The sequence below is a fragment of the Lupinus angustifolius genome, chromosome LG20, assembly GCF_001865875.1.
Source record: "Lupinus angustifolius cultivar Tanjil chromosome LG20, LupAngTanjil_v1.0, whole genome shotgun sequence".
Lineage (NCBI taxonomy): Eukaryota > Viridiplantae > Streptophyta > Magnoliopsida > Fabales > Fabaceae > Lupinus > Lupinus angustifolius.
Window position 1 is genome coordinate 4,484,295 of NC_032028.1, and position 22,487 is coordinate 4,506,781.

The following is a 22,487-nucleotide window of genomic DNA, read 5'->3' on the forward strand; positions in this document are numbered from 1 at the left end:
TCTCCTCCTAATGTGAATCGATGATCCTTTGTGCTAAGTGAAAGAAATTAGAGAAAGATAGGTGTACAATGAAAGATGTGAATGCATGCAAAAGGCACAATTACAATCTCATAGTAATAAGTGATGGAATAACAAAAGATATCAAAAAGCCACTCTAACCTGATTAACATGCAAATGGCTCCAATATTTTTTAAGATACAAAGCCAACTATTTCTTTTTCCTACCAGCACTGCCCTTGTACTTTTTGTTTTTGTTAGTCTCTTTAGCATTATTTTCTGGTATTTCCTGTCAAAAACAAACAAGAACTAGTGTCTGAAGAATGTTTTCTAACTCCACCAGACATATGTGAACCAAGTTCGTAGTTTGAGGCAGGTTGCTAGACAACTTGATTTGGAGAGTGCATCTTCATTGGTAGGTTGATGTTCAGTTCCAGTTGCTAAGGGCAAGTTAGTTGGAAGAAAGGAACATTGCAGAAGTTGATTGCTGCTGCATCTCCTCTGGAGGCAGCTCCGTGGCTGGTGAAACATGATTGGATTGATTAGGCTGGTAGCTATATACCTGTATCCTGGTATATTTGAAACACGGTTAGTTTCTAGAACCATCACAGGAATTTGTTCATCGGGAATTTGTCCATCTACTACACTAACAGTAGATAATACACATGGAAATGCCTCTTTGTAATAATCTTATGGCCCCATCAGCAATTCTCTCATCAATCAAAGGTGAGTTCAGATTGGCAGCAATATTTGAAACATTGTCATTACCAATCACGCAGATCTGTGCAGGATTTTGAAAACTTGCCATGCACTTGGGCATTTACACTGGACATGTGCTTGAGGTGATTTTGAATACCAGGAGGCAATTCTTTCAACAGACAAAGGTGACTTCATAGTGTCAGCATTATTTGAACCAGTGCTGCCATTAGCCTCATGGATTTGTGCAGCATTCTCACAATTTGGCGATGAAATGGTAGTTGCACTTGGGATATGCTCTTCACTAGATTGTGAATCCAAGTAGAGACCGTATTGTTCGTGTCTCTACTGAACAGTCATAAATAGACATACTCAACATATAGTCCCATCAAGTTTCCCTAGCCTAGAAGTAGAAACTCCATCTTGATCATTTGAATTGATGTGGGATTAGAGCACTGTAAGAGCCACCCCTCCACTAGGAATATATGATGTTTCGCCATCACATATCTCTCCATTAGATGACCATGGAACCAATATTACAATATCCAGCCCACAACCATTACAATATTCATGGGGTGATGAAGACTCTTGAAACTTCCGCCTTCTAATTGCTTGGCCTCAAGATCATTGAGTTGTGTTTCATGCCGCCTTTTCACTTCGAAGCAGTGAGGCAGGGTGGATACCTCTTGAAAGAGAAGCATCAATATTAAAAATGTACAAAGCAAATTAATAATTGTAAGGGCCAGTGACAGGAGAAAACTAACAGATCTTAGAAGTTGGGGTGGATTAAACAATGATAGTAAGGTGTTAGTATGAGTTTGGCTTGTAACAAGAGTCTAAGTTTGCATAGATTTCCTTCAGATTGAAAGTGGGAAGAAAAGGGGGCAGAATGTGTCTCTGGTTTGATGACTGAAAGTGGGAAAATGCAAGCGTCATCACCAAAAGTGTGAGAAGCCACAATTATTCGCATAACACTCTCTGAAGGCGGTTATTTTTTCCTCATCCTTTGTTATCCCTGAGATAGGCCAGATTGACTATTCTACCACTTCTTAGGTCTCATTTTATGTGCAATAGAATAAGGGCAATTAAAGTCAGGATTTAAGGGTTATTTTCATTACCAAATGAGCTAGCAGCTCAACTGCAATTGTCTACCATAGGCCAAATGATGCTGCAAGAGATTCAAACCTCTGCCACATATCCTCTACCCCTACTGAAGTGGTGCTAGCACCTCCAATATACAAAAAGGAAAGGCGTCATTCGGATCAAAAGTATATGGTATGACAGTTAGGAACGGAGGAAACAAAACTGAAATTTTGATAGGAGATTGAGAAAGGAAAAAAATGAATTATATATTTATTGAATGACTGAGAATAGGAGAAACAATTTCCCCCCTCCAACGGTTTCCACCGCAAAACAATTCTAATTTGCTGACCCTTTCTGTCCTTATTAATCACTATTTATCTTATTGATCTCTACAATAGCTAATTGCCTTTAATTGCATCGGTTCTAACAGTGACTGAGATGGATATGTCACACCAAAGTAAGGCGGCGCATCTATAAGGGTTGCCGCATTAACATTGAAGCTCCTCAAGATTTCTTGATTTGAAAGAAAAATGTTAAAAACAAGCATCTTGAAGTACTCAAGAATTAAGAGATATTACCTACTGGATTTCTAGACTTTCCTGCAATAACTCATTGAAATGCTACAATGGTGACCACTAACCTTCCTTGGTTCCAATGGATAACTGTTCACCTTTAGATTTTGAAGAAGGCTGATCAAAATTATTGATCAATTTCATCTGATTCCTCTGCACATCCAATAAAGAGATCTTCTAAAAAAAACCACTCCAAACCCATTAGAAACTTTAAAGAAAAGCTAATCCTATATGTGTAAGAAATATTTTTCCTTATTTTTAGATATCAGCATTACTTTAAATCCACTCATAAATTTTGTAACCAGATCATCTCTTCAGTGGTATAAAATTTGTGGATGGGACCCATCCACCATAAGCAATACATTCAATACTGAGAAACTGAACCTTAGATGGTTATAACAACCACATTGTTTCTTATCAAAATAAGTAAATGAATATAACAGCAAGATCATAGTTGCAACTACATACCATGTGACAAAATAATCATCAATTGCAGTGAAACTTTAAGCTCAATCGTTAACTAGATACCGAAGAACCCAACTTATACAAGCACTCACTTAAACTTCATTTTGTTTCCCTTCTTTCACCCTTTCTCTCGCTTTTATGAAATATCAACACAAATATGCAACACTACCCAAAACCAACAAGAATGAGAAGAATAAAATTATGACTGAAAACCTGGTTTTTGGTCATGAGATGACAACAACAACGACTAAACATTGTCCCACTAGATGGAGTCAATTACATGGATCAAAGTCATCAAACGATGCCATGATCATGTGTTAAGAAGACAAATATTGAAAAAAGAGGATCAAATATCTGAAAAAAGGTAGCTGAGTGGATCTAAGAAAAAATCAAGAGGAACCTTTTGAAAAAGACCTTGCTATAGTAAGTTCTACTGATCCCAGTGGTGTGGCTGCTAATTATCGAAAAAAATTGTCGACGGTCAAGGATTTAAAATTAACCAGAAAAAAAAAACATTTTTGGATGGTAACAGTATAACAACAAACCCAAACTTACTCAGCATATTTATATATATACATATTAAGAGAGAGATTTTCTAAGACAGAAAAAACCACATGAAAGGCAAACCTAATAAAAGCAATAGAACACACATACAGAAAGGAATGGATATAAACTCTAGTTTCATATTAATTCAGTTGAACTGTAGACCAAGTCCCTATCATTTTCTAACAAATAATACAGTGGTGTTACCTTATCCCCACAATATTGCTTGAAAGGCCGGCTGTCATCAGCAATCATGTTACCAATTGTAGTCATTAACCAATGTAGTCCACCACTGTTTCTTTTCTCTTGGAAGATATCAAATTTTCACCCTTATCAAGCTCAACACAGTTCTTAATCAAACTTTTATTCAATATGGAATTTATCGACTCTAGCATCTCTAATGTATCCCCTTTACAGCAGTCAGTCTGAACCCTTTCAGCTTCCCCACTAGTCTGATGAGTTGTGGCGTTAGATGGTAGCCATGAAGCTAGAGTGAAATAATTTATAATTTACCCTCCATGGGCTCACTCAACCTAGATTCAGCTCTCATCTCTTCGGCCTTGTCATCTTACCCATTTTATTTGTCTCAGAATTGCAATCTAACAGAGAAGAAATTAGAAATAATAATATACTAACATTCAGATTATTTACCCACAAGGAAATAATATCATTCAATCATTCTCCTTTTCTCTCCATTCCACCAAGATTATTTACCCACAAAGAACAATCATTCTTTATTAATTGAGAATATTATTCCATTAGAGTGTGTTAGCTCTGCCAAATAAGATTAAAAGTCTAGAAAGAAAGAGAATTGAGAAATACGTAGAACTTGGAAATGGTTGGAGTATGCTACAAGTTCATCAAATTCTATATCATTCAAGTTCCAAGTTCCACTTTCGTCGAATCAATTAGCAAAAATCAATTCAAGGGTTAGAGGGAAATGGTTCATACCTGAGATGACTTTCTTTCTTTTCTTTTCTTTCTTTCTTTTCTTTTCTTTCTTTCTTTTCTTTTCTTTCTTTCCATATTCCTAATCACTACAATTATATATTCATCTTGAATTCTCTATTGTTATTATTCATATTTTGTTATCCCATCAATTTGACACATGTTGAATGGTTAATAAACTATTCCATCCTCAGTAGTACTAACAAAATTAGTTTGTTCTTCTTAATTTCTCAACCTCTGCCAATGAACCTTTCTTTAGCCATCTTCCTCTTCATTTAGTCATGTTTCAACAAACTCACTCTATCCTACTCTCTTTTACTTTGTTCTATTGCTCTGTTCTCAAACACGCAGCAGTAGCACCAACATATATAAAGCCAAGTTTAACGTAAATATGACGCACAATTAGACGTAAACATAATGCCAACACGGGCTCTGGCCCAATAATGAATATATTTTTAATTTATAAATATATTTTCTCTAGCTCTTCTTAAAATATAATATTAAAAAAATTGATGATTTTTTACAAGATATTTAATATTTTTTATATAAAATTCATTATTTTTTTTCATTTGCTTCTCCTACAAGTTTTGCTTATTTCTATTTTTATTGTAATTATTAAAATTATCAATTAATAAGGACATTATTCTAATCTTATAATAATTATAGGGGGAAAAGTGAAGATGAATGGCTTAATCTTGGGTAGTTGAAAAAACCACGTACGAAAAGGAAGGATAGAGAGAAAAGGGGAAACATCCAAAGAGTAGTAAGTAATTACCAAAACAACCAACTAGCATGCTGGCATTTGGCATGATAGCATTCCCCATCATTTGGGTCATAGACAATAGAAGCCACAACAGTCTGGTTAAAACCAAAGACAAGTGAGTTCAATTAATTCAACAAATGAACCTGAGTCTAGATATAATAAAAATAAGTGTGATACAAAGACCTTTATATTAGGCAGTAGCTCTCATTTAGACATAAAACACCAATTTGCAATAAGAACCTGAAAAGCCTAAAGGGCATGCTTTGGCACGTGAAGGATATGAAATAGCCTCAAGGACACAAGATTTGGTCTCCAGCTCAGAATTAGTCAGAGGCGGAACAGAGACTTGACTACCAGGAGATGAACCTTCACATTGAGTGAGAAGAAAGAAATATTCTAGAAAATTACAAACAGCACCAATGGAATAATATTCTCAATGGAATAACATTAGATTTGCCTGTTTTTTTCTTGAATAATTGAAAAAATGGTCACGTTAATTCACAAACAGCACCAAAAAGCAATTTGCCTTAACTTGTATTAGAGATAAGGTGAGTGCATCATTCTTCATTAGTTTTTGTCACTACCTCACTACTCTGTTGTCTTTTTCCTACTTTCTTCTTCTGTTAATCAATGGTCCTTTGTGCTGAGTGCAAGAAATTAGAGAAAGATAGGTGTACAGTGACATATGTGAACGCATGGAAAAGCAAGATACAAGCTGACAATAGTATGTTCCAAAAGCCAGTCTAACCTGATTAACATGCAAATGGATCTGCCAATATTTTTTAAGATACAAAGCCAACTATTTCTTCTTCCTACCACCACTGCCCATGTACTTTTTGTTTTTATCAGTCTCTCTTTAGCATTATTTTCTGGTATTTCCTGACCAAAACAAACAAGAACTAGTGTCTGAAGAATGTTTTCTAACTCCACCAGATATATGTGAATCAAGTTCCACGTTTAAGGCAGGTTGCTAGACAACTTGATTTGGAGAGTGCATCTTCATTGGTAGGTTGATGTTCAGTTCCAGTTGCTAAGGGCAAGTAAGTTGGAAGAAAGGAACTCTGCTGAAGGTGATTGCTGCTGTATCTCCTCTAGAGGCAGCTAAACATGATTGCATTGATTAGCTGGTACCTGGATACCAAAGAGTTCAACATTTCTCTATCTGTATCCTGGTCAGGAGGGACTCAACAGTTGAAAAATGCTGCATTTGTTCTAGAGGCTCGATGAAAGGACTTCATGGCTTTATCAGGAATTTGTTGCTATAAAGAAGATGGATTCATAGCAGCATTTGTTCTAGAGGCTCGATGAAAGGACTTCATGACTTTATCAGGAATTTGTTGCTCTAAAGAAGATGGATTCATAGCAGTACCATCAGACAGACTAGAAGCCTAGGGAGGCCTCGATGATAAAACTTCATTAGATGTTTGATGTTTGTGTTTGACCCATGGACTAAAAATTCAAAGGAGTTACAATCTCTGGATGGTCAGTACAATTGATGCACCTGGCATTTCCAGGTGCACCTGGCGGGATAAAGCTTATTGTCAAAAAAATGTACACCTTGAAAAAAGTACATATTTTGGGATGGTAACAGTATAACAACAAACCCAGACATACTCAACATATTTATATATGTACATATAGAAAGATTTTCTAAGAGAGAGAAACTACATGAAAGACAAACCAAATAAAAGCAACATAACATACCAAAAGGCCCAAGTATAGAATGGATAAAAACTCTTTTTCATATTAATTCAGCTGTACTGTAGACGGAGTCCGTCCCTATCATTCGCTAACAAATAACATTTTCCTTGTCCTTTTGCAAACTGGTCCTAACAACATTGCTTGAAGGGCAAGCTAGCATCATCAATCATGTTGCCATTGTAGTCATTAACCAATGTAGAAGGAAACATCTGAATGCATGTCCAACACTGTTTCTTTTCTCTTAGAAGATATCAAATTTTCACCCTTATCAAGCTCAACACAGTTCTTAATCAAACTTCTATTCAATATGGAATTTATCGACTCTAGCATCTCCAATGTATCCCTTTTCCAGCAGTCAGTCTGAACCCTTTCAACTTCCCCACTAGTCTGATGAGTTGTGACGTTAGATGGTAGCCATGAAGCTAGAGTGAAATAATTTCTAATTTACCCTTCATGGGTTCACTAAACCTAGATTCAGTTCTCACCTCATCGGTCTTGTCATCTAACAGATTTTATTTGACTGGGAATTGCAATCTAGGTATACTAACATTCAGAGTATGTAAGATAATAATATACTAACATTCAGAGTATACTGACAATTAAAAGCAATATACTTGTAAAGATTGTTTCCACATTTATACCTTCCATTTAATTCCTCTCGATTCAACAAGACAAGATCATCCATGAAAGGCTAGGCTTTCATTGTGACACCGATTCTTGAACTTGCTTATAACCGCATCAAATACCAATAAAATCAAATGAACCTAAATAGTAAGTAACGACAGAAAGTACTTTTGAAAAACATTGTATGTAAGCATAGCTACCAAGCTTAAATTGTCAAATTCCACAGATCGTCTTCTGAATCATACAAATATTTTACAGTCGTGTTGTGAATCGATGGTCCTTTGTCCTAGTGCAAGAAATTTGAGAGAGATAGGTATAAGTGACAGATGGGAATGCATGGAAAAGCCAAAGATACAATATCACAATAGTACGTGATGGAATAACAAAAGATACCGAAAAGACACTCTAATCTGATTAACATGCAAAATGGCTTTGCCAATATTTTTTATGATACAAATGCCAACTATTTTTGCCTACCCCCACTGCCCTTGGACCTTTTGTTAGTCTCTTCAGCATTATTCTCTGGTATTTCCTGTCAAAAACAAACAAGACTTGTTAAGTCATGGAATCCCAAACCGGAATAGAAACTTGTTCTCGGGTGTTTTCACTTTTTGGAATTACTTACATTATGGGGTGCTTTATCTAAACTTCAACAACATTTTATTTGCTTAGGTAAACACAACAAATATTTTGAAACAGATGGTGCTTCAACAGGGAACTAGGAAAGCGAATCAGGGACATAGTTTCTTTAAAGAATGTATGTAATAAACCCAAGAACTTCAAATTGGGGGAAAGATAAAACAATCAACATAAAACAATAAAGCATCCCAGTCCATTTGTATCTCTTCCTAATCAATAGAACTTCAAATCGGGGGAAAGATAAGTTTTCATGCAAGTTTAAAATAGTAACCAACATGATATACACTTATGAGATGACTCTAAAGCCTTCCCATTCCCTTCCTTTTCGTCCAAAATTCATCTCTCGAATAGACCCTAAAGGAACTAAATTTGAAGCTAAGAGATATACACTAATGTTAACAAACATCATTCAAGTAATGTAACAAGCTTGACATAGTTTTTTTATTTTTCATAAAAAATTAGTCAAAAAATATGGTAGTGTAAGAATAGATAGCAATAAGCTATAATTTATCATTCCACAGAGTCACTTATCATGTCAAAACTTCTATGTCGGTTACTTGAATAAAGATAATACATAAGCGAGATAAACTTTGAAGGTTCACCAGGGCTATTCAGCTTCAGAAACCAAAGTAGGCCCCTCGAGACAATGGCACACAGAAGGTGGGACACAGATTATATATTGGCAAGCTCAAACCATGGGCCTTGACCGGTGAGAAAGTTGCAGAGAGAACATCTTATGCTCAGTTGCCGTTTTGAAAGATCTAAGCATGCATTTCCTGTCATCAAGTGTAGCCACAATTATAATAGCAACTCAACTTCAGATTTCTAGTAAATATGGGGAAAACTTTCCTGTTTCCAGTACTTCAAAATTCTCCTCAAATGTGGAAGGTAAGGCATCCCATTATTACTATGAAACAAAAAAAGGAACACAAAATGGGGGACTTGAGAGCTGCAAATCTACAGAGTGAAGGGGATGACATGATACATATTGGTTGCCACACAAACCAGGGTGTCTAGTGCTTTTTATGTGTACAAATTGAGAAGAAATATAATCTTAAAAGAATAAAACCTCCCATATTGGATGCTTGAATATATAGTGTATCTATATCCTAGACAACAAAAGGTTATACTCAATATTTGTATTTTAAATTTAAGCTGATGAAACTTGTCATGGAATGCAAAGTGTCTTTCAACATCCATATGAATTGTAACATGATGAAAGTAAAAGCAAGGAAACAATAATTCATGATTTAGTCCAAAGCCAAAAATTAGGCAAAGAAAACTGAAACAACTGAATCATAGCTGGCCTGGAGTCTGACCATAAATGTTGTTGGGAAAACTATGCCACACTTTCATCAAGCAAACATAAATGAATCTGTTTCATGGACAAATAGTGGAGATGGTGGAGTAAATGGACGCATACCTTCCGTTTCATAGGCACAGATGGATTTACAGTTGGCTTAAAAAATGAATCCCATCTGTAATTTACAGAAAGAGGGGATGAGAAGGAGCTAGTCAGGACGATAACAGAGAAGGTTTTAACACTCATGTTCGATGAGTTAAAAATCACTTTCCAGCCTTGTGATGACTTGTTATTTGCTGCTTTAATCATAACAAAATTGTTTATTGAAGAGGCTATGATAGCTCATTGAAACTTTACTCGAATAGTCCATAAAAATAGTATTTAAAGCCACACAAACCTTTGTCACCCTATCATTGTTGAACAGATTCTCACTTCTTACCATAAATGTTATGAACCCCTGTAAGAAAGGCAACATAATGCAACTTAGTTATCTAGACAAAGAACCCAACATTAAAGATAGAACTAACATATGTAGGTCAGTGCAGAATCGATGTATTTTTTAAAGGATATTAAATAGCAGAATAGTCATTACTTCTTCATCTGGAGCAGACCACTTAAGATTAAGTTCAGCTTCTTAACTTGAGACTATTGGCTCTCTTATATGAAGAGAGTAACAAACAACAAAGATAACCAAATTGTCTTCCTTAATTCCAACAAAGATATTCCATCTCACTCTCCATAACCAAACCAATACTCAAGAAATCATAATGTACACTATGATATCAATTTACCCAGTGGCTACACAATGAGTTGGAAAGAAGTCAGCGTGATAAACCAGCCAGAACTCATATTATCAAGGCTCAAACATACCATTCTGAATAAAGAACTGCAGTTGGCTTTTACATTTATCAAGGCAATTATGTTCATCAAGGCATGCAATATGGCATCCACTTCAAATTTATGGTCATATAGCTCAAGCATACCATCCTATTTTACATTATCAATAAAGATCTCTTATTACAAATGCAATTAGAAACTCAAATTTAACATCTATAATTCATATAATGAATAAGCAATTCATGCTGCAATTTGAATTTTGGGTCATCAGGGTATACATAATCCATATCACATGCTTTTCCAGCATGCTATACAACAATTGTATTTAAGGACAATCATGGCCACAAACATACCATAACAATTATAAAGAAATACAAACATATCCTTGCTATAGGCAACTAGGGACATCCGGTTTCAGATTAGATTTAGTTCTCAGTTTATATAACTTTGTATAGCCAAGTTGAATTTCAATTCATCAAGATTGAAAACAATGTATAAATCAGGACACACAGATGATACATGTCACTTTGCTGGAAAAGAAACTTTCTAGCAACTACCCATAAAAAATCCAACAACATCATGTTATTCATGTAGCAAAAGAAAAGGTTTTGGGACAGAGTTTGTTGGTTTAGTGAAGACATCACTTCTGATATAAATTAATTATAAAGAAATTGAAGTCTTTCTTTATTTATCATTCCACTAGAGTTTGAACCATTGCAGAAATCAAGTGAAGCAACATTGTCAACTAAACCAATAACAACATTTACTGGAAGAAAAAACAAAAGAACTTTCCAACAACATCATAGTTTAAGGAAATTGCCTCAACATACTTTCAGGGTTTTAGAACCGAATTTGTTAGCTTATGAAAGATGCCACTTTCCTGAAATCTATTGTAAATCAATTGATAGAAGAGAGAGACGTGGCTGAAGCTCGATGATTATGAAATATAAATATAGCAATCATATTATCATTGTAATTAGGCTTATCGAGTCTCAAACATGCCATTGCAGTTACAGGATTAAGGGACAACGCATGCATACCATCCACTTCACATTTAAGCTTATACAACGTCAAGCATATCATCCTGATTGGAGTTCATAATTCATACTGCAATTGCAAGTATATGGGCCAGCCAAGTAAACTAGGGTCATATTCGCATTTGAATTTATAGGCAACGAGGATCAGGCATACCATCCATTTTCATATTATACTAATTGCACTTAGCAATCACACAATCTTAATTGTACCATATAGTATTATAAACGAATAAAGAAGCATTTAGGGACATCTAGGCAACATCCATGCCATCTGCTTTCACACCATGAATATCATGATGCCCTATTTAGGGACATCATGGCCGAAGCATACCATCTCACTTTACAATATGAATAAAAAATTCATAATGCAATTGAACTAAAGAAACCAAAGGCTCAATTTTATTTTTCCAGCATCCTGGTGTTACATTGTGAAATCATAATTCATATTGCAATTTCATATAGAGCATTAATTTGGGGTATCATCCGGATTTACAAATTATAGGCAACTAGAATTCATATTGTAAGCGCTATGCAGTTTTCACAGCCCAAATCAAGCTCTTGGGTTTGTAAAGCCAAATAAAAACTCAGTTCACCGGGATCAAACATTCTTGAATAATCAAGATGGGGATTAGGAAAATCTCATTACCAACACAAATGAAAGAAATTGTTGCTGCAAAATACCTTCGGGGTTTTGAGGCCGTCTTTGTAAGCCAAAGAATTACACCATTTTCTTTACATCAATTATAAAGAAATACAAGGATTGAAAACCATGAGTTATGCCATTGAAAAGGGGTCAATTAAGGCACGAGGAAATCAAATTATATCTCTCTTTTGAATCAGTGTTTCAGGCATTGCAAAAATAATCAATTATAAAGAAATCCAAAAAATGAAATTCCAGAGAGAGAAAGAAGAGAGATATGTCAGTGATAAGAGTCGGGAAAAGACATAAAGAAATCATTTTTTTTCTTATTTCTCTCTATTTATTTAAAGTTTCAACCATTGCAAAAACATGGTGAAACAACATGGTTAAAAAAAGCAACTGACGAATCTTTATAAAATTGTTTTTTAGGGTTTTGGGAAAATTTGTTAGTCAATGAAGGTACCACTTCTGATTAATGAATTATAAAGAACGTCAAAGAATGAAGAACTAGAGAGAAGAGAGACATTTCACTAACAAAGGGTCGGACGGGGCATAAAGAAATCGTATTCTTTCTGCCTCTCTCTCTCTCTCTCTAGAGTTTGAACCATTGCAAAACTCGAGTGAAGCAACAACATCATAGTTTAAGGGAAAATATCATTATTACCGTAGATGAAAGAAATTGACTCAAGAAATTCTAGGGTTTGGGAACTGATTTTGATTATCAACTTAAATCGATTGGAAAGGGAATAAAGAGATCGAATTGTATGTATTTCTATTCTACTCATCAATTGTAAATAGGAAATGAGACAAGATCGCAGCTATAAAATGATCTTCACATAGAGAAAGGAGATAGATGCGTCAATTATAAAGAATCGGAGAAGGTACATACAAATCAAATTATTTCTTTCTATTTCTATTCTAAGTTATTTCGTTTACATAAAACAATGTAGCTGTCTTTATAAAGGCAACTTAAAGACGTAAAATTGACGCAATACTGGTTCCTCTTAAATGGGCCTCAGATAAACAGCCCATTTACATTTCACAGCTTCTTTAAATCTAATATTACACCTATCAAACAATTAAAATAATCTAATATTTATACTTCTATTAATTAACCATTAACATTATTTATTTTTTACAAAAAAATATATAACCCTAAATAACCACTATCAACCTATTAATTAACCATATCTCTTACATTAAAGTGAATATTATCATAAATACAAAAAAATTATAATATAAAATATACAAAATACAATAAATACATTTTAATTCTAAAAATTAAAATATATAAAAATTGAATACATAATACTAACATACAATATTGACGACAAACAATTCATGCATGTGCACACTAGTTATATATAATGATATAAAAGGTTACCTTCATATATATGTGCTACTCTACTCTCCTAGCTAGTAGCTTATATATGCCACTTGATAATTCAAACCAAGTTTGTTATGAGTTCCACGATCTATTTTATTTTACATATCATGATAATATATCTATGATTATATTATTTATTTTGAAATATAAATATTTAAATTTTAATCTATATTTTAAATTCTATTATTTGATTATGTATAAGTTTTAAAATTACACATTATTAAACCTCTATGGTTTTTGACATTACAGGAATTCATTACATAAAAATATAGTTTAATATATACTCTTAATGTAAAAAAAAATTATATCATCAATATATTATCTATCATTCTTATATACTAATTTTATTTTAAGATTTAACAATGATTAACAAATGAATAATATAATAGGTTGACACTGTGAAAACACAAATACTTTTAATGCACACATATTAAATCCTATAATCATTATGTCAAATTAATATTTATGCATGTGAAAAATTATACAATCTTGTACCCCAAAAAATTATACAATCATTCCCTTTTACTTCTTTCTTTATTTTTTTGAAGTGGATAACATATCAATTCTAATACTATATATTATATTTATACTATATATAAAGGTAAAAGATGTTGTAATTATTACCGTGGATTAATTTCCAATTCCCTATTGCACTTTTTCAATCACCAAACCAGAAGAAACCATAATTTATATTGAGTTAGTAACTATCTATAAAATATAAGTATAAAATAATATATAAATATAATTTTTTATATAATTAATAACTATGTATAATTTTATTGAAATAATATATCTCAATTTTATTTTGGAAAAACAAAATATTATACTAGTTTTCTATTTTTTTTCCTCAAAATTTGAAGTGAACTATTCAGTTCACTTCCAAGTTATTCAGGTCTAACCAAGTTTAACACGATCGAACTAGAATTTTCACGTTTCAAAGCAGTTCAACTTCTTGTTCGGTAAAAAATACAAACCAGAATCGTTTTCAATTTCGTTCAAAAGTAGGGCCACTTAGTCTATCCTAACAACACTACTATTAACACAACAATTACTTATTAACACAACAATATAACCTTAAATTGGACATTATAATAAATACAAAAAAAATGTAACATAAAGTACATCCAATACAAAAATGTTTTAATTCTCTAAAATAAAATTGAAAATCTAATATCATAAAGGGAATAAACAAGTTTGTCTTCTAAGTGCTAAATAGGTAATACAAAGGATAACTTTTGTAAATATTTGTTCAAGGGGATGCACTCTTACAGTTTATTACTTCATACCACATATGATATACTTTTTGTTAGTCTCTTTAGCATTATTCTCTTGTATTTCCTGTAAAAAACAAACAAGAACTGGACAACCCAAACCTGAATAGAAAGTTGTTCTGAGGTGTTTTCAGTTTTTGAAATTACTTACATTATGGGGTGCATTATCTAACTTTCAACAACAGTATTTTATTTGCTTAGTCAAACACCACAAATATTTTGAAACAGAACAAGGAAAGCAAATCAAGGACAATTTCTTTTAAAAATGTATGTAATAAACCCAAGAAAATCATAAATCATACAATTGAGGTCTCCTGTCCCCAATGCCCAATGGTGTCTCAAGCCAATCAAAATGCATCATTTAATTGGAAAAAAAGTTAAAAAAATCAATATTTTATATTTTTGTGTGAAATACAGACATGGGGACAACAACTTTTTGGGAAAGAGGATCCTGTCCTTGAGATCTATGATTTTTACCACAAAATAAATAGGTCATTTCAACCTTAATCTCCATATTGAGTTTTATCATCAATTCATCATTAAAGAACCTTACTACGCACTACTATAGCAATGAGGTTATACTTTGAAAAATCATCAACGGAAATTATTGAAGTATACAATCTTAACCCCTAACCCACCACCATGTGGCACTCCTATAGGCGAAGAAAAGTAGGATAAGATAAAACAATCAACATAAAACAATAAAGCATTCCAGTCCATTTGGATGTCAAAACTGTTGGAGAATTGTGTTGATAAGAACAGAAAGAAAGAAAAAAGAAAAGGAAAGTGAAGGTGAATGAGATAGAGAATTGAGAGAGTTGTGTATCAATGAATATGCATATACTTCAAGTTTGTACAAACTAATATACTCCTTTCTATAACAAGATTAACTAACTTTAACAACTTGCTATATTTAGAAGCTACAAAACTAACTAAACTAACTCTTTTGATTACAATTACCAACACCCCCTCTTAATCAAAGAGTTACTTCTTCTACAACTAATGGCAGCAAAAAACAACTACACCATCTCATCACCAAAGCTAAACACATTCAACATATCTTTAAACCTTTTAAATTTGTCAACCTTGAGTGCCTTTGTCAAAATATCAGCCTTTTGTAAATCTGTTGAACAATGCACCATCTTAACCCTGCCTTTTCCAACTTGATCTCTTAGGAAGTGAAACCTTGTCTCAATATGTTTGCTCCTTCCATGGCTGACTGGATTCTTTGCTAAGTTTATAGCAGATTGATTGTCCACCCTTAGTTCGAAGTTCTCAAACTCTCCATACCTCAATTCTGTCATCAAGTGTATCAGCCATAGACCTTGACATGTAGCATTGCAGGCTGCAATGTATTCTGCTTCACAAGTTGAGAGAGCAACCACATCTTGCTTCCTTGAATTCCATGACACAGGTGCACCAAAGATGGTGAATATATACCATGAGGTACTTCTCCTATCTTCTTTGTCTCCACACCAATCAGAGTCTGAAAAACCAACAAATCCTGACTCATTTTTCTGGTTCTGTTTTGGAAACAGAACACCATAATTTGGTGTTCCCTTTAAGTACCTGAGAATCCTCTTTGCTGCCACCAAGTGTGATTGAGTAGGACTTGCCATGTACCTGCTTATCACTCCTACACCATATGTTATTTCAGGTCTGCTATGGCAGATGAATCTAAGGCATCCAACCATTTGTCTATAGAGAGTTGCATCTGCAAGCATTTCAGGTTCTGCTTCACTTGGTTTCTGATTGCCTTCTGTTGGTACTGATACAGACTAGCAGTTCAGCATATTAAATCTTTCTAGTACATCAACAATGTACTTTCTCTGATGCATTATGATTCCTCTTGATGTCATGAGGAATTCTATGCCAAGGAAGTAAGCTAGCTCTCCTAGATCTGTCATCTCAAATTCTGATTTGAGTTCACCTTTTATCTTCAAGATCTCAGCCTCATTGCTTCCTGTAATCACCAAGTCATCTACATAAAGGCAGATTAGAATTAGATCACCTGAGCCAGTCAGATTTACATAGACACCATGTTCTACTCTGCATTTGGTGAAGACAATTGATGTTAGAAATGAGTCAATTCTCTTGTTCCAAGCTCTTGGAGCTTGCTTCAAACCATACAGTGCCTTTTTCAATCTCAGCACCTTTGTTCTATCTGCTGATGTCTCATATCTAGGTGGTTGAGTAATGTATACCTCTTCCTCTAGAGGTCCATTGAGAAAGGCACTCTTGACATCTAGTTGCCATTGCTTCCAACCATTCCAGCTAGCCAAGGCCACAATAAGTCTAACTGTTTCAAACCTGGCAACTGGTGCAAAAACTTCATCATAGTCATAGCCTTCTTTTTGCATGAAGTCCTTAGCTACAAGCCTTGCTTTATGCTTAGCAATGCTTCCATCTGGTCTCAGTTTGACTTTATATACCCATTTCACAGCAATAGGTTTCTTTCCTGCAGGTAATTCTGTTTCTTCCCATGTGTCATTCCTTTTGATGGACTTGATTTCTTCATCCATTGCATCACACCAAACATCCTTTTGGACTGCCTCATTGAAATTGATTGACTCAACCTCACCTAGGAGTGCCAAGTGAACTAGGTCTCCTTCATCTGTGATCACATCATCTGAGAACATTTCAAATTCACTGAGCCTTAGTGGTAGGTGTCTTGTTCTGGTTGGTCTGCACTGAGCATTCCTGATCACTTGATTGTGTGAGTCAGGTTCTAGGACTTCTGCAGGTTCATGATCTTCTTATATAGGGAACAAAGTAGGTGTTTTGTTGTGCTCAACTCTCTTTAGAGGTGCACTCCAAGAATTCAACTCATCAAAGTAGACACCTCTGCTGAAGCTTATCTGCTTGGTGGTAGGATTCAAAAGTTTGTATGATCCTGTTGAGTGGTATCCAACATGGATCATTAATTCACTCTTATCATCCAACTTCTTCCTTAGTTGATCAGGGATGTGCTTGTAACATACTGATCCAAACACTCTTAGGTGCCCAACTGATTGCTTCTTTCCAGTCCAGGCCTCTTTTGGAACTTGATTGCTCAGTGCTTTAATTGGACATTTATTCAGAACATATGTTGCTGTCATTACAACTTCACCCCAAAGGTTAAGAGGTAGGTTTTTGCATTTCAGCATGCATCTCACCATATTCATGATGGTTCTGTTTCTTCTCTCAATTACACCATTGTGTTGTGGTGTGTAAGGGGTAGTGACCTCATGAATCATGCCATGTGCTTCACAGAAAGATTCAAACTCTCTTGAGTTGAATTCACCTCCTCCACAGTTCTAAGAATCCTTAGTTGCTTCCTTGATTGCTTTTCTGCTTGAGCTTTGAACTTCTTCAAGTTCTCAAACACTTCACTTTTGGCCTTGATGAGATAAGTCTACATTTTCCTGCTGAAATCATCAACAAAAGATACAAAGTATTTGTTTCCACCTAGTGAGGGGACCTCAAAAGGCCCACACACATCAGAATACACAATATGTAGTATATCTAAGGCTCTTGTTTGAGTATGCTTACCAAATGTAGACCTGGTTTGTTTGCCAATCAAACAACTGTCACAAGCTGAGTCTTGAGACTTGATTTCAGGCAGCCCAATGACCAAGTCTTTGGTGCTCAATAGTTTAAGATCTTTGTAGTTGAGATGACCATACCTCAAGTGCCAGAGTAAAGATTCATTTGAGGTTGCTTCTGCATTGAGACACTCAGAGTCTCCAATTTCAAGCTGAATTTGGAAAGTTCTATTACTTGACAGAGGGGCTTGTAGGATTCTTCTTTTCATATTGTCTAGGACCTCCATGACTCCATTATTTAGCCTCATAGTGAAGCCTTTTTCATGTAGTTGTCCTAGACTTATGAGGTTTGTCCTCATTTCAGGAACAAGCAATACATCTATGATGTAAGCTTTCTTGCCATTCTCCAATTTGAGAGGAATATCTCCCATCCCTTCAGTGATAACCACTCTGTTGTCTGCAAATTTGACCTTGCTTTTCTTGCTTGGATCAAAATGCACAAGCCACCCTTTATTCCCAGTCATGTGATTAGAGCAGCCAGAGTCCAAGTACCAAGTCTCACTCCTCCTTGTTGTGCAATCTGTTGTCATCATAAATTGCACAATTTCCTCATCAGATTCATTAGTTTCTTCCTTGGCAAGGTGTGCTTCTGAATCTTGTCTCCTCTGACTCTGATTCTTGCTAGGAGCTAGGCACTCATTTGAGTAGTGGCCAAATTTCTCACAGTTGAAACATCTGACCCTTTTCTTATCAAACCTCTTCTTTAGCCCTTTAAGCTGTTTATGGCCATTCCTTTTTTATTGTTCTGGTTGCGCAACTTTGTTCATATAGCAATTCTTTGAGTTGTTCTTTTGTTCACCATACCTTCCTTGGATGAGTTCCTAGCAAGAAATGCTCCCTTCCTTGTGGTTTGTACCTGCAGAGCTTGATGTGAGGATTTATCTGCTATCCTCTCATTAAGCCTCTGCTCATGAGCTTCAAGTGATCCTTGAAGCTCCTCAACCTTCATGTTCTCCACCCTTCCTGATTCTTCTATGGCTATTACTACATTGTCAAACCTTGGAGTTACTGACCTTAGCACTTTCTCTACAATGATTGTATCTTCCATCTTTTCACCACATGCTTTCATAGCATTGATGTGTGTGATCAATCTTGTGAAGAAATCAGCAATTCCTTCACCTTCTTCCATCTGCATCAATTCATACTGCCTTCTCAAGGTTTGTAGACAAAATTTCTTTAGCTGAGCTGCTCCTGCATAGTGCTTTTCTAGCACATACCATGCTTCCTTTGCTGTTGCAGATCCTGCAATCTTTTCGAAATGAGCATTGTCTACAGCTTGATGTAGGAGACATATTGCCTTGCAGTCTCGTTTCTTATTCTATTTGTGTGCATTTCTTTGAGCTTCAGTTGCTCCTTCTTCTAAGGTTGGCAGCCCCTCTTCCACAATGTCCGCAACATCTTGCTAGCCAAGTATTGCCTTCATTTGTATGCACCATCTACTCCAGTTTTTGCCATCCAATACGGGAGGAGTTGTGACATAATTCCCTGTTGTTTGTGTCATTTCTTCTTGCAGCGGAAACTGTGTTGATCTTTTTCAAGGCTCTTGATGCCAAATGTTGGAGAATTGTGTTGATAAGAACAGAAAGAAAGAAAAAAGAAAAGGAAAGTGAAGGTGAATGAGATAGAGAATTGAGAGAGTTGTGTATCAATGAATATGCATATACTTCAAGTTTGTACAAACTAATATACTCCTTTCTATAACAAGATTAACTAACTTTAACTACTTGCTATAATTAGAAGCTACAAAACTAACTAAACTAACTCTTTTGATTACAATTACCAACAAAAACTTCTATGTCCCGAACTTAAATAAATAAATATAATCATTAGCAAGATTAACTTTGAAGGCTCACCAGGGCTATTTAGCTACAGAAACCAAAGTAGACACCTCTAGACAATGGCACAAAGAAGGTGGAACCCAAATCATACAATGGCAAGCTCATTTTACCTAAAACCAGCCTTGACCGGTGAGAAAGTTTTTTGAAAACGTCTTGTGCTCAGTTTCCGTTTTAAAAGATCTAAGCATGCATTTGCTTTCCTGTCATCAAGTTTAGCCACAGCCCACAATTATACTAGCAACTCAACTTCAGATTTCTAGTAAATATGGGGAAATTTTCCTGTTTCCAGTACTTAATTTTTTTTCTCAGATGTGGAAGCGAAGGCTTCCCATTATTATCACTAAAACACAAAAAAGGAACACAAAAGGGGGAGACTTGAGAGCTGCAAATCTACAGAGTGAAGTGGATGACAAGATACATATTGGTTGCCACACAATGCAGGAGACATTACTACTAGTGCTTTTTATGTGAAGAAATATAATCTTGAAAGAATAAAACCTCCCATATTGGTTGCGACACAATGCAGGGGTCTAGTGCTTTTCATGTGCACATATTGAGAAGAAATATAATCTTAAAAGAATAAAACCTCCCACTTGAATGTAGTGTATCTATATCGTGGACAACAAAAGGTTATGCTGAATATGTTTGTTTATAATTTAAGTGTCATGGAATGCAGGTGTCTCTTCAACATCCATACTACATTGTAACATGATGAAAGTAAAGCAAGGAAAATTAATTCATGATTTAGTTCAAAGCAGAAAATTAGGCAAAGAAAACTGAAATAACTGAATCAAAGCCGGCCCAGAGTCTGACAATAATGTTATTGGGAAAATATACCTAAGTATATCAAACAAACCTGTATGTTGACAAATAGTGGAGTAAATGGATACATACCTTCCAATTCATAGGTACAGATGGATTTACAGTAGTTGGCTTAAAAAATGATTCCAATCTGTTATTTAAAGAAAGAGGGAATGAGAAGGAGCCAGTTAGGACAATAACAGAAAAAGTTTTAACACTAATGTTCAACGACTTAATAATCCCTTGCCGACCTTGTGATGACTTCTACTTTGCTGCTTTAATTTTTTCTAATGCCTGACATAGATATAGAAATCATAACCATTTTTTTTACTGACGAGGCAACAATAGCTCATTGAAACCCTACTCCGATAGTCCATAAAAATAGTATTTAAAGCCACAAACTTTTGTCGCACTATCATTGTTGAACCCGTTCTCATTTACCAGAAATTGTTATTAACCCCTGTAAGAAATGGAGCATAATGCAACCTAGTTATCTTGCCAAAGAACTGAACCTATATAGATAGAACAAATATATGCGGGCCAGGACGTGAAACCATATATTTTTTAAATGATATTCAATAGCAGAATAGTCATTAACTCTTTATCAGGACCAGATCACTTAAGATTAAGTTATGCTTCTTCACTTGAGACTGTTGGCTCTTTAAAAGGAATCAAGCCTCCTGATACAGCCAATCATCTAGTATCTGAAACCTGAACCAATGCATTAACTGTGTGTACTACCAAAGGAAAAATATGAATATCATAAGTAAAATCATTAACCTTACACTCAAAGGAAGAAGCATTTAAACATAATTGAGATTGTGCTGCACTAAGCTCGTGCTCCTGTAGTAAGAATAGACAATGCTGATCTAAATATAACATTAATCAGTAAATAAAGTAGCCATATGTCTAACAGGATCTGTTAACATGATTTATATAACAATAAAATCTAAATATCTCAGCCAAATGTCTTATTGGTAATGTAGCTCAAATATATAAATATAACAGAGACAAGTTAGTGACCACTTATTTTACAATGTTTCATCAAGGGAGTAACAATAGGCATATAGAGAATCCAATGGTTATCTTCAAAATGGAAGAAAAATAAATAAAACCTCTCCTTATTTATGTTGTCCAGACTAGAAGCCCAGGGAAGCCTTGATGATAAAAATCCATTAGATGTTTGACCCATGGAAGAAGAATTAAAAGGAGTTGCTTTCTCTGGATGGTCAGTACAATTGCTGCACCTGGCATTTCCATGTGTATTATCTACAACACTAACTGTGACCCCTTCATGACTAGTCTTTGACACTTCACCATGGAATTGTCCAGCAGGTATGCTTAATAGGACTGCATCAATATGTTGTTCCTCTGAAACAGAGACATTAACTACACCTCAGACTTTTCACACAGGACTTCATAGCAATAAAATTTTCTGGAAACTAGTAAAACATACTATGCCAGGCATTTCTGCTGTCATTAGCCTCATTGATTTGTGCAGCATTCTCACATTTTGGCGATGAAAAGGTACTTGGAATATGTGGTAACTAGATATTGAATCCAAGGAGACACCGTATTCTTCGAACCAATTAGATATGGTCCCTACCGAACACTAAAAAATAGACTTACTCAACATAGTCCCATCAAGTTTCATTTGCATAGCAGTAGAAACTCCATCCTGATCATTGTATAGTGTAAGAATAAATAGCTTATTCATGTCAATCCACAAAGTCACTAATCATGTCAAACATTTATGTCG

At 34.9% G+C, this 22,487-nt stretch overlaps 1 protein-coding gene and 2 long non-coding RNA genes across 6 annotated transcripts in view; 1 reads left to right on the forward strand and 2 right to left on the reverse strand.

Annotated features, from left to right (window-relative positions):
- LOC109335760 (flap endonuclease 1-like) overlaps window positions 1–22,487 on the reverse strand; it is a 51,185-nt gene that overhangs the window by 2,462 nt on the left and 26,236 nt on the right. For 2 of the 4 annotated variants that reach the window (XM_019571931.1, XM_019571932.1), the window contains exon 16: window positions 20,738–20,879. In XM_019571931.1, coding sequence (XP_019427476.1) covers window positions 20,774–20,879 — 106 coding nt within the window. In that variant the 3' untranslated portion in view covers window positions 20,738–20,773. Of the gene's footprint in view, window positions 1–159; window positions 286–20,737; window positions 20,880–20,979; window positions 21,023–22,487 lie in introns of those variants that run through there. The other 2 variants (XM_019571933.1, XM_019571926.1) reach the window with 2 other exon arrangements.
- The window catches only part of LOC109335765, a 39,481-nt gene continuing 23,378 nt past the window's right edge, over window positions 6,385–22,487 (forward strand). The window contains exons 1-2 of the long non-coding RNA XR_002106247.1: window positions 6,385–6,431; window positions 20,091–20,095. This is a non-coding gene — a long non-coding RNA (uncharacterized LOC109335765). The remainder of the gene's footprint in view (window positions 6,432–20,090; window positions 20,096–22,487) is intronic.
- On the reverse strand, window positions 9,638–11,400 carry LOC109335766. Its single transcript, XR_002106248.1, has 2 exons — window positions 9,926–11,400; window positions 9,638–9,790 (listed from the first exon to the last, which is right to left on the reverse strand). It is a non-coding gene; the product is annotated as an uncharacterized LOC109335766 (long non-coding RNA).